At 45.1% G+C, this 11,664-nt stretch overlaps 1 protein-coding gene across 1 annotated transcript; it reads left to right on the top strand.

The window, feature by feature from the left end:
• Positions 1-5,100: 5,100 nt before the first annotated feature.
• lipea (lipase, hormone-sensitive a) lies at positions 5,101-11,079 on the top strand. Its single transcript, XM_057020124.1, has 11 exons — positions 5,101-5,214; positions 6,810-7,057; positions 7,309-7,593; positions 7,677-7,767; positions 7,837-7,982; positions 8,056-8,241; positions 8,575-8,727; positions 8,817-8,961; positions 9,245-9,472; positions 9,730-10,118; positions 10,269-11,079. Exons 2-11 carry the CDS (start codon positions 6,818-6,820, stop codon positions 10,515-10,517), a joined length of 2,112 nt encoding a protein of 703 aa, XP_056876104.1. The 5' UTR covers positions 5,101-5,214; positions 6,810-6,817; the 3' UTR covers positions 10,518-11,079.
• The last annotated feature ends 585 nt before the right edge of the window (positions 11,080-11,664 follow it).

Genomic DNA, 11,664 nt, shown 5'->3' with positions numbered 1-11,664 from the left:
GGTTTCTGATAACTGGGAGGAGTTCTTGTTCTGACCAGTACCATACATGAATATATTAGATTATATATTATTTTTGTACATATAAATAGACACCCAATGACTTGGAACTCATATTTCTCCTCTGGAAGAAAATCAGCTTTATTTGAATCTATATTTTATCTTTTGTAGTTCTGCAGTTCACGGAGAAGATTTCAGGTCCAAGTTGATTCTACTGATTATTAACAATCATATTTTGAAATAGAATCATGGTTTTGTCTTTAAATAAATACGTGTGTTAAACAGTATTCCACTGTATAGTCCACTGCTGGACACCAGCAGTCCCTCGGCTCAGCTCCCCACAGCAGGGACCATGTTGAGCCTCCATGGCCACTATACCTCCATGTTTTGGTGACAGAGACTTCTAAATGACCCTTACTGGGAAGTTTGCTGTCTTTTCTATTAATCATTTCCCCCCCCAGAACACCCTCCCCCAGTTACCCATTAAACAGCAGCGTGAGCTCCTGTTGACCCTGAGGGGACACACTCTCAATATGAGACATTCAGGAAATTAACCATTGTAACATTTTCAGGAGTTTAAGGACAACCACCAGCTTGAGTACAACTGGTTTGTTCCCAGTCTTGAGCTCACCATTTCTTATCCGACACAACTGAATCTGTTTCTGGACGTTTCATTATTTCAATTAGGTTGACAAAGCAAACGCATGGACACCACGAAGGCAGAACCAGTTTCCTTCAGGCCACCAGCATGGGCGGAGGAGCTGTTTCCACAGCATGTCTGTTGACAGCTTTGGTGAAATGACCTCAGGAAGGTACCGAATTAATGATCAGGAAGCAGGAAGATGAAGATGCGGAAACTTGAATTAATCAAACATGTCTGACTGTGGACATTAGAGGTCTTAGCAACATCCTGAAGGAGCCGCACTTTGGAGAAGCTCTTCTATCAAATCCAGGTGGTGGAGAAGGAACTCCCCAAAACATCTGGGGTTACTTCAGTTCCACAAATGGATCACAATAAAATAAAGACTGCTTTATCTAACACTATCATTGTATTCTGTGAATAACGATGCTAAAGTATTATTACTTTATTAATGTCTACACTCAGCTGGATGATTTGTGTTATTACACCACACTATGGGAATTAAAGCAGGGAAACCTGCACAAGCCTGTTTACACTTCAAATAAAAGCAGACATATTGGACACCACGCCGACGCTCAGGTGACCTTCAAAGTTAAACTGGTGTCAGACCAGATTCATCCATCCATCCATCCATCCATCCATCTTTATTTCTATAGCATTTGTTACACTCAAAATTGTCTCTAGGCGCTCTACAGAATCCTAGGGCCTGACCCTAACTAGCAACAGAGGTAGGAAAAATTCCCCTTTAACAGGAAAAACCCTTGAGCAGGACCAGGCTCATATGGGCGGAACCATCCTGCTGGTGGCCGGCTGGGTAGAAAGGGAGGCGAAGGGGAAGGACCGGTAGAAGAAAGAATAAGCATAGAACATGTAAGTACATGAGTGGTACTTTTCATCCATCCATCCATCCATCCATCTGCTTTGGCCACCACCATTTCAAGGGGTCCCAGGTGTGAAAGGAAGGAGTCTCCCCACACTCACACACTCACTCATACACACTCATGGTTTTGAGTGAATGAAGCACTCCACACATGCACAAACAAACGTGCACACACAGAGATGTCCTAAGTCCAGAACTGGAGCCAGATTCGTCCTGTTGTGAGACCTCACTCTCTCACTCACTCATTTTCTACCGCTTGTTCCTCCACTGAGGGTCGCGGGGGGGCTGGAGCCTATCCCAGCTCAATGGGCGGAGGCAGGGTACACCCTGGATTGGTCGCCAGTCAATCGCAGGGCTAACACATACACAACCATTCACTCTCACACTCACACCTACGGGCAATTTAGAGTTTCCAATTAACCTAATCCCCAATCATGCATGTCTTTGGACTGTGGAAGGAAGCCGGAGTACCCGGAGAGAACCCACGCAGGCACAGGGAGAACATGCAAACTCCACACAGAAAGTCCCCAATCAGTCCCAACCGGGGATCGAACCCGGGGCCTTCTTGCTGTGAGGCAACAGTGCTAACCACCACACCACCGTGCCACCCCTGTTGTGAGACCTCCATATGAATATTTATGCTGGGACCAAGGTGGCTGTGAGTGCTTCCCAATGTGGCCCACAGCTGTAGCTGCAGATGTCTTTCTACCATCTGCAGGTTTAGAATAGATTAGATTAGATTAGAATTATTCAAGGTTGTTCTAAATCTAAAGCAATTCTAAAGTTTTTCTTGTATCTTTGTTACTTCCAGTATGAGGAAATGGTCAACCTGCAACTGCCAGGGAAACAGCTTTCAAGCACTGCATTAATCAGTAAACCAGCTTAATTACATTACAGGACATCAAGCCTTAAAGGTTTCCTTCATATAAAGAAGAAACTTATTTTTATTTCGCACGTGCCATGATTTGGATATGGCCTTTTACAAGAAACATGTCTGACTGATGATAAACACCAAAACCTAAAATGCTGCTTATCATTTCAGTGGATCAAAGGTCAACATTTAACCAGTCTATTCCAATGAACTGGGCTGGCATTTAGATGGAATAATAAAAAAAAGATAACTGGATATGAATCATCGTGGGTGGACATTTTAATCTGAGTTTACATCATTTCTGCCATCTGCACAGATGGAAGACCCCCTTGACATGACTGTGGACTGGGTTAGGGTTAGGCTACATTCACGGATCCATCACCAATGTTATCTTAGCTGCTAGAACAGGATAAAAAGTAATCTCCATTAAATAATATGGAAATGGAAGAACAAGAACAACACAGCAAACCACAGTTATTGGAACGGAACACAACCACTAACCAACCCTTAACCCTAACCACCAAGGCTGAGGGCTGTTCTGAGATGCAGGAGTTCTCCCTGCTGTCTAAAGGTGCTGTTAAGGATAAGGATAAGGATAAGGATAAGGATAAGGATAAGGATAAGGAAACTTTATAGATCCCACATCCGGGAAATTACACGTTACAGCGGTAGCCCGTGGTGTACAATACAGAAAAGTACTAAAATAAAAAAAATAAAAAGACTCTTATATTATGTACATTACTATGTACATTATTCAGTATATACAGAAATTAAAAATTATGTACAGAAGGAGACAGTGTGAAGAAAAATGAAGGTGCAAATAAGACATTCCAGAGGTAGGATGATTAGTTAGTGCAAATATGCCAACCCTGGGTTATTGGTGCTGCATTAGGAGTAGTGCATGTTGAACAATCTGACGGCCGTTGGGATTAATGACCTGCGGTAACGCTCCCTTTTACACCGTGGGTGTAACAGTCTGCTGCTGAAGGAGCTGCTTAAGGCCCCCACAGTCTCGTGTAGGGGTGAGAGGGGGTGTCCATAATTGATGTCAGCTTAGCTAACATCCTCCTCTCACCCACCTCGTCATTGGGGTCCAGAGAACAGTCCAGGACTGAGCCAGCCCTTCTAACCAGTTTGCTGAGTCTCTTCCTGTCCCTCTCTGAGCTTCCACAGCTCCAGCAGACCACCGCATAGAAGGTGGATGTAAAGGTGGATGTTCTCAAACAGCAATGTGGAAATTCCTCTTTGGGAGGAATCTATATATTTGTAAGTTGAACAGTCAGCAGTAGAGGCAGCTGCTCACTGGGAGCAACTGGTGTTGGCTCATTGTTCCTCCTTACATGATCCAATAATTATGAAGCAGAGATAACAGAAAATAAACAAGTGGCTGCGGTGACGTACAGCCTTTCAGGAAGTTCTGTGGGAAATAAAGAAACCAAAATAGATTTCTCAACCTCATTCATTCTTGACAGCCTTAACAGTAAGAATTCTTTAATCTGTGATAAGATCTCTATACACAAATTTACAGTCATGACGCAATTTAGGGTATATTATAAAAATCCCGTTTTTGGCAAGGTACCAAAAGTAATTAGAATACAGGCTATGGTGATGTGGAGAATACTTTTACATACTCAAAAAAGATTGAAGATGACTGAGCAGCTACTGAACACCATTAAATACAGTACCGGTATCTGTTGTCCATATTATAAGCTGGTAATTTATCATTTCCTTCATGCAGATTAAAGTTAAACAAGGCAGCCACTACTGTATTTCTGTTGCACAATGCATGTTGCACTATATATGTCACACGATATATTTTACACTATATATGTTAGACACACCGACCCAATTGAAAAGCAACATGCAACCTTTTAAAGCTCCATAAAACCCGAACAACTTCATTTCTCTATGGTTTTTTTTCTTTTATTAAAGAAAAAATGAAATGACAGTTAATGAAGAGAATGTTAGGTGACATCAGGAAGTCAACAATAATGTGACTCATAAATGTAATAATGATCGACAGGAGAAATTACACGTGATGTTGGTGACTGTAAATATGTTGATAATATTCCACAGGGCATCCACTTCACTGAAAAGTGTGTAGGGAACACAGGCACCCCCTTAACGTCCTGCTTACTAACTGTGTTTTGGCATGATATTGATGCTTCATAATTCATTACAACAGAATTGTCAACTTGTTCAATTCTCTATTTATTACACAATTAACTAGGAGTTGACCATCTATAAGCTCCTAATGACTGTGCATTTGACACAAGGAAGTTGATGTCAGTGATATTTAATCTCAATTCACACTTCAGATAAAAGTTTAGTGCACACATATTCCCCATTAACAGCTTGATAACATAACAGTAACATCACAGTGATGCTTTGCATTAGTTTTGTACTCATTACAAACACTTCTCATTGCCTTATTTTGCATGGTAGTTAATGGGGAATATGTGTATTCTAAATAAATGGACAATAATTTAAAAAATATATTTTAATAAAATAACAAAATCAATAAAGAGTACAAGTAGGAGAAAATGAGCTAAAATAATATATTGCAAATAATATGAGAATAAAATAGACCTTTTCTGATTACTACAGCAGTTAGAACGTCTCATTTGACGAGACTTTTCGCAGACCGACTGTAAGGAATAATGACTATTTGTAGAGTTTTACAGGTGGAAAAGTAATAATTTCAGGGAACTAATTAGTGTTAGCAACCACGTTAGCATGCCGGGCTCCCGTCCCTCACGCGACGTTTCCCAGCATTCCTCGGGACTCACACACAACATCGAGGAAGAAGATGCGGGCGGACTGAAGGCAAGACAACTCTCCGACTGTCTCTTCCGCGGCTGTAACCCTTCCAAACGCGCCTAGCGGTGTCGTTTTTCACCCCTTTGGCGGTGTCTCGGATATTAGCTGGCAATTTATCGGTGCGTTTGACGGAACTAGTGAACGAACAGCCACCGCTGGCGTCCGTGAAACCTGTTGCTGGGAGTCAAGTTGTCAACTGTGGAGTGCGACAGCTCCATTGTTGCTGACATTTTCAGGGTCACCCGGCTGTGCTTGTATTTACACTATATTTACACTGTATTTACACTGTTGTTGCCCAGGGTTGGCTCGGCTGTTGACACGGTCACGTCATCGCTCAGCTGTCCTGCTGGCTGCTAATAAAGGGAAGGAAACCGAAAGGTCTCCTGAGGTGTCCCAGTGGACCAGGAAAGCGGCGCTAGTCTCAAATAAAGATGTTTAGGTCCTTTAAAAGGGCATTTGACTTAGTTATGAGTTGTCTGAGGGAAAAACGAACCTTTGCACAGCTTTAAAAGCACAGATAAACAAGTTCATGAAGTTTTGGGTCCTGGTATTCATGCCGGTGTTCTGGCATGCCTGCCCAATTGTCTCAGTTTCCATAATTTGTGAAGGCAATTATATTTGTACGCTTATGTCAACATTGTCAAAAGTCTATTTAACTGTAATTTGTTTTAGAGATGTTCACACTGACGCCGGCGCTGGGAGATATGCTTTTATGTGTATCCGTCCAGAGGTTAGGAGCGTGGTAACATAAAGTACTGGTATTTGGAGGAAATGGTGATCATGGATCCAGGAACAGATGATTTTATGTTGATCATCTCTGATCCAGGAATTTCCAGGATGGTCCAGAAATAACAGCAAATAGGATCAAAGGATCTGATGGACTTTGACCCTTTATCACGCAACGATCAAGGCCAAGCAGCTCGTTTTGCTTATGTATAAATGTGACTAGACGATTCCTCAGAAATTGTGACTGTTCCTCTGGGTGTGGTGTCCCGCCCTCATGAGTAACAGTGTTATATACGTGATTGTTAGTGAGCTGAAGAGAAGTTGGGGGAAAACGATTTTAAAGTCGGAACCCACTTAACAACGTCCGATTTTACTGGGGTTTGGAACCGGAAGACTTTAGAATATAAATAATAGCTGAGATGCAGGACAACACTTTGCTGTTGTAGCCTGTGGATGTTTTCTCACTGTCCAGTTTTGGAGTTTTGGTTTGTTTTTGTGTGAAGTCAGAATCACGCAGGTCCTCGTCCGAATCTTACCGTAGACCCTTTCAGTGTCTTCTGTCCACATTCTGAACCACATGCTGTGGATCTAGAGTTGACGCCTGAGACGTCGCGCCTTGGTGACTGCTGTCCACACGCTCATCAGCCTGAACAGCAACTTTAACCGTTGACCTGGGCAGATAAGTCTGTAATCAGCGTAGCAGCGAGACGCTCTCTTGCAAGTTGTTGTTGAGGTCGATAAGAACTGTGTTTACCATTCGAGTGACGACCCCGTTTGTCGGAGCCGTATGAACATCACGCATCACATGTCTGCTGCGTCAGTAAGAGGCAGCGATATAACACAGGTGACCTGCTTTTGCCTCTTCTTCTCCACAGCTTTAGATATGGATTACAAAGTGGTGTTTACAACCCTGGACACCGTGTGCGAAGACATCATTTCTAATATGTGTGCACCTTCTGACATGCCGTACGGCGCCGTTGCCACGCGTTTGGTCACTTGCATGAAAGAGATTCAGGAACATGGCCGAGTCCTGGAGCCCGTGGTCGCTGGATTCATCTCCGTCTTCCACCATTATGACTTTGATGCACAGACGCCAGGAAACGGCTACCGCACACTGGTAAAGGTACGAGCGGCTGAGCGTTGGCATGTTGGGCTGTAGATGTTTGATCTGCTGCTTCATGTGTCGGATATGTTGTCTGGGTGAGGCCTGTGGAAAGACCCCCTACAAGGCTCGAGAGAAGCGAAAGGAATAGTGAAAGAGTGAATAGTGAAAGGTCTTGTCAGAGGAAAGAAAATGTTTATGTGTTGAAATGGAAAGAGAAATACTGGATGAAAATATTGGACTAGACTCCTGATGCTCTTCCTCTCTTTCAGGTCTTGCAGTCTTGTCTTTTTCACATCATTCACAAGGGCCGATATATCGCCTCTAACTGCAACAGCGCCTTCTTCAGGGCGGAGCACAATGCCTCTGAGATGGAGGCTTATTGCAACGCTCTGTGTCAGCTGCGAGCCCTCCTGCATCTGGCCCAGCAGCTGCTCAACGACAACGTGCGCGGCGAGCTCTACTCTCTGCCGCACACGGACCTGAGCCGCCAGTTTGTGCAGGAGTACAGCTCCATGCACAAAGCCTGCTTCTATGGCCGCTGTCTGGGCTTTCAGGTCTGCCATAAAGTCCAAAGCTCTTTCCGGTTTAAGGGTTCTTAATAAATTCCATATTTGTACCTGTGTTTTTTGGTTCACAGTTCTCACCAGCGCTGCGTCCCCTTCTCCAGACTGTCGTCATTAGCATGGTCTCATATGGGGAGATGTATGGTAAACAGCAGCCGGGCTTGGGTTAGTCCCATCATGGCTCTTCTGTGATACCCTCCTGTTGTGGCTGTTCCATATGTGTTCCTTTTCCAGGTATGGCTGCCCTCTCCCTCCTCACATCTGCTAAGTACGTCATTGACCCGGAGCTGCGAGGCGCTGAGTTTGAACGTATTACTCAAAACCTGGACATGCACTTTTGGAAGTCCTTCTGGAACCTGACAGAATCTGGCCTTTTAACAGTAGGCACGGTCAGCCCATCTCCCGCCCCCTCTACCCTCACATGCTTCTGAGTGTCTGCCTGTGGCTCTGCAGGGTTTCAGCAGGATGGCCTCTAGCCCGGTGCAGGTTAACGTCACCCTGACGTTGCCTCCCGTCACGCTGCACGTGCCACTGGCAGCAGACCCTCGTCTAACGACCACTGTCTCACCCCCGGTCGCTCACTGGGGCCCGGGGCCTGTCCACGTCCGACTAATCTCCTGCGAGCTGCGAGAAGGACAGGTGAGTCCTCGCAGTCCTCGCGGATCTGGACCGTTCAGAGCGTGGTTGAAATGTTACTTTGACAATCATTCAATCTTTGCTTCATGTTGTCGAGCATTCTCAGTTTTGCTGACAGACTAAACTTAAACCTGCTGGTCAAACCACGATTAAAATCACTTCCACTGAAATGTAACGTAAAACAAAAGAAGCAAAACTGTTGTAGCGCAGTGATGATGATGGTGATAATGATGATGGTGGTGATGGTGATGGTGATAATGGTGGTGGTGGTGCTGGTGATGCTGGTGATGCTGGTGATGCTGATCATCTCCACCACCTCTCTCTCTGTTGTTCCAGGACAGTGAGGAGCTTCTGTCTTTTTCCCGGGAGGACCCCCCATCCATCTCGGTGTCCCAGCTGCCCTGGGTCCAGAAACAGCCCCTCTCTCCCTGGCTGCTCATCCACTTCCATGGCGGGGGGTTTGTGGCCCAAACCTCCAAATCTCATGAGGTAAAATACAACTGAGGTCTCTTAGTGCGGACACTTTTGATCACATCTGATATTTAATTTGCATCTTTCCTTCTTTGCCTTTGCATCAGAATTATCTGCGGATGTGGTCAAAGGAGCTAAACGTCCCCATTGTCTCGGTGGACTACTCTCTGTCTCCTGAGGCTCCGTTTCCCAGAGCTCTGGAGGAATGTTTCTACGCTTACTGCTGGGCTCTCCAGCACTGTCATCTGCTGGGTACGACCCCCCCACCCCCACCCATTACAGTCACCTCATATCTGTCTAAATGTGGGGGAGCCTGAGTGCATTTAAAAGACCTCATTCCCAAATACAGATACTAGAAAAAATATTCTTGATTGAGATCTTTACTTTTAACGTGTAAAAGACCCTGAAAAGCACCCAGAATGCTCCTTCAGATGCAGAATACAAGCTAAAAAGCAAAGGAGAGCATCATTATGATTCTATTAATCCTTTCGTCTTTCTTCCTTTGGGGTATCTGAACTGAGTGTACGCGTTGCAGGTTCCACTGCAGATCGGGTGTGTCTGGCAGGTGACAGTGCTGGAGGAAATCTCTGCATCACCGTGTCCATGAAGGCCTTGTCCAACGGCGTCCGAGTCCCTGATGGCGTCATGACAGCGTATCCCGCAACTCTACTGACCACCGATGCCTCGCCGTCGCGCCTCCTCACCCTCATCGACCCCTTCTTGCCTTTAGGAGTTCTCACAAAGTGCGTCAATGCTTATGCAGGTAGGTGATGTTTCACACCTGAGCGACGGGGATTTGAAGGCTTGATAGGAGAGGAAACAAGCAACACTAACTGTAAGGAGAACAAAGAAAGAGAATGTGTTTGCTAAAAGGTCGCAGAGCTCACGTGCTCGTATTCTTACTGCGACCATCTGGAGACTGATAAATAATCTTGGTCAGACTTTTGTAAGGTTGAGCTGGATCCCACCTGAAAGCAGCCAATGATGGAACTGTTGTTCATGTTCCATCAAATCTGCCAGGGACAGACTGGGGGACGGTGCATCCTACGATGGGGCGTCACTCTGTCAGCTCCCTCAGAAGAAACACGGCTGTGCTGCTCAGCGATCTCACCCAAGGTGCCTCCAACTGGATCTCTTCTTTCCTGGAGCCCGGGCGCACGTCAGGGCCTGGATCACCCACATCAACGATGAGGAGAACCCAAAGCAATGTCACGCTCAGAACATCCCCCGACGTGTCCGCGGGACACCACAGGTCTCACGTCGGCTACCCTGAGGGCTTCCAGCCGCTGCGCTCCGAGTGCCAAGCTTTCGTTTCCCTCACTTCCTGTCCCATTATTAGGAACCCCTTTGTGTCACCTTTGCTGGCCCCCAACAACCTGCTGCGAGGCCTTCCACCAGTACACATAGTGGTAAGAGACGAACGTCCAACCTCACAGATTCAATACTACATTTGTCAGCCTAAATAACCACTCACTCTTGGGAAAGGTCATTTTTTGGATCCATTGGAACCATTTGCTGGTTGATCTGGTGACTGATTGTTGTTTCTTCCCCCTCCGCAGGCCTCTGCTCTCGACGCCCTGCTGGATGATTCTGTGATGTTCGCCAGGAAGCTTCGAGACATGGGCCAGCCTGTGAGTCTCACAGTGGTGGAGGACCTCCCTCACGGCTTCCTGAGCCTGTCGCAGCTGGCCAAGGAGACAGAAGTGGCCTCCTCCGTCTGCGTGGAGGAACTCAGAAAGATTTTCCAGCAAGAAAGCCTGAAATGCTCAGCACAAAGGTCCAACGGTACAAAACACACGTGTGACTGATTCCAGTCTGTTGGTGTTCTCAGGTGAAAAACTAATGTCTGAGGAGGAAGGGTAAGAAACAAAGAAGGGAGAATTCTACAGAAACAGACAGAAGCTGTACAGTTGTATGTTAAGTACATGCACTTCAAGCCTTAACTGCACAACCTTTTTAGAAACTATCACTGTCCACTTTATTTTCTTTTAACTTTATATAAGCTCTTATGGAAAGAAGTGTTTTTACAAGATGTATTTCTATTTGGATAACATGGATGCACAATTTAATGCCTTTAAGCTGCTGCTCAGATGACACAAATGAAAAGAAAAGCATTGCCTTTGTTGCCAGGATGGAGATTCTTTCATGTGTTTTTAATGTTTATCTAGTTGTGTGTGAACATCTTATTGATCAGGGTGCTTCCACCTTGAGTTTACCAGCGATTGAAGGAGTGGGGGGTCACTTGTACTGTAAAATAATATAGTATTTACTGCAATGTCATGCAGAAATTAAAATCTAAATGAAATCAAGGCTGTGTTCAGATGCAGTTTGATGTTATTCTGATGATAATAAAACTCCTGAACTCTTTAATGTCTGAAGATGTGTTTAATTGTTCACCTCATCATACTAGTGCTGATTCTGACAGTTACAAACTGTGCTTTTGTTGGTCCTCGCAGTTTTCAGCATGTTTATTTCATTAATTGTCCATGTGTAGCTGCAGCATAACTGCTCACAATTTGCCTGTCATGAATAACTAATGTTTATCAGCAGAGGCAAAGGCCCTCCTCTAATCAGGGATGGTTGTTCTAGCCTGACATGGCTTCTTTTAAGCGGGAGGACTGAGGCAGAACCTTCCATCCACACTGCTGAGTTCTCTCCTATTTAGATGCTCTGCTGATGGGCACTTTCATCAAGTGGTTTCCATGGTCTTTGTCTAGCTGTCAAACGTTAACAACAGCTATTCATGAAACCTACCCCCCGACCCCCATCTATGATGGACATTCAGCCTTTTCATACTGTCTTAGCTTAAATAGTTTCAACTCCCACCAAACCAGTTAGAAGTGAAGAACCCTTTCAGATTAGAGGAGAACCATCGTCCAGTCGCTCTCAACAGTTAGTCGACTCTTTGCTAGACCTTTATGGATTAGTATGACAACCTACATGGACACAGTTTCA

The sequence above is a fragment of the Takifugu flavidus genome, chromosome 21 (genome assembly GCF_003711565.1).
Source record: "Takifugu flavidus isolate HTHZ2018 chromosome 21, ASM371156v2, whole genome shotgun sequence".
NCBI classification, from domain to species: domain Eukaryota; kingdom Metazoa; phylum Chordata; class Actinopteri; order Tetraodontiformes; family Tetraodontidae; genus Takifugu; species Takifugu flavidus.
Note: the sequence above shows the minus strand (reverse complement) of the source record. Positions and strands in the feature narration are given on the sequence as shown.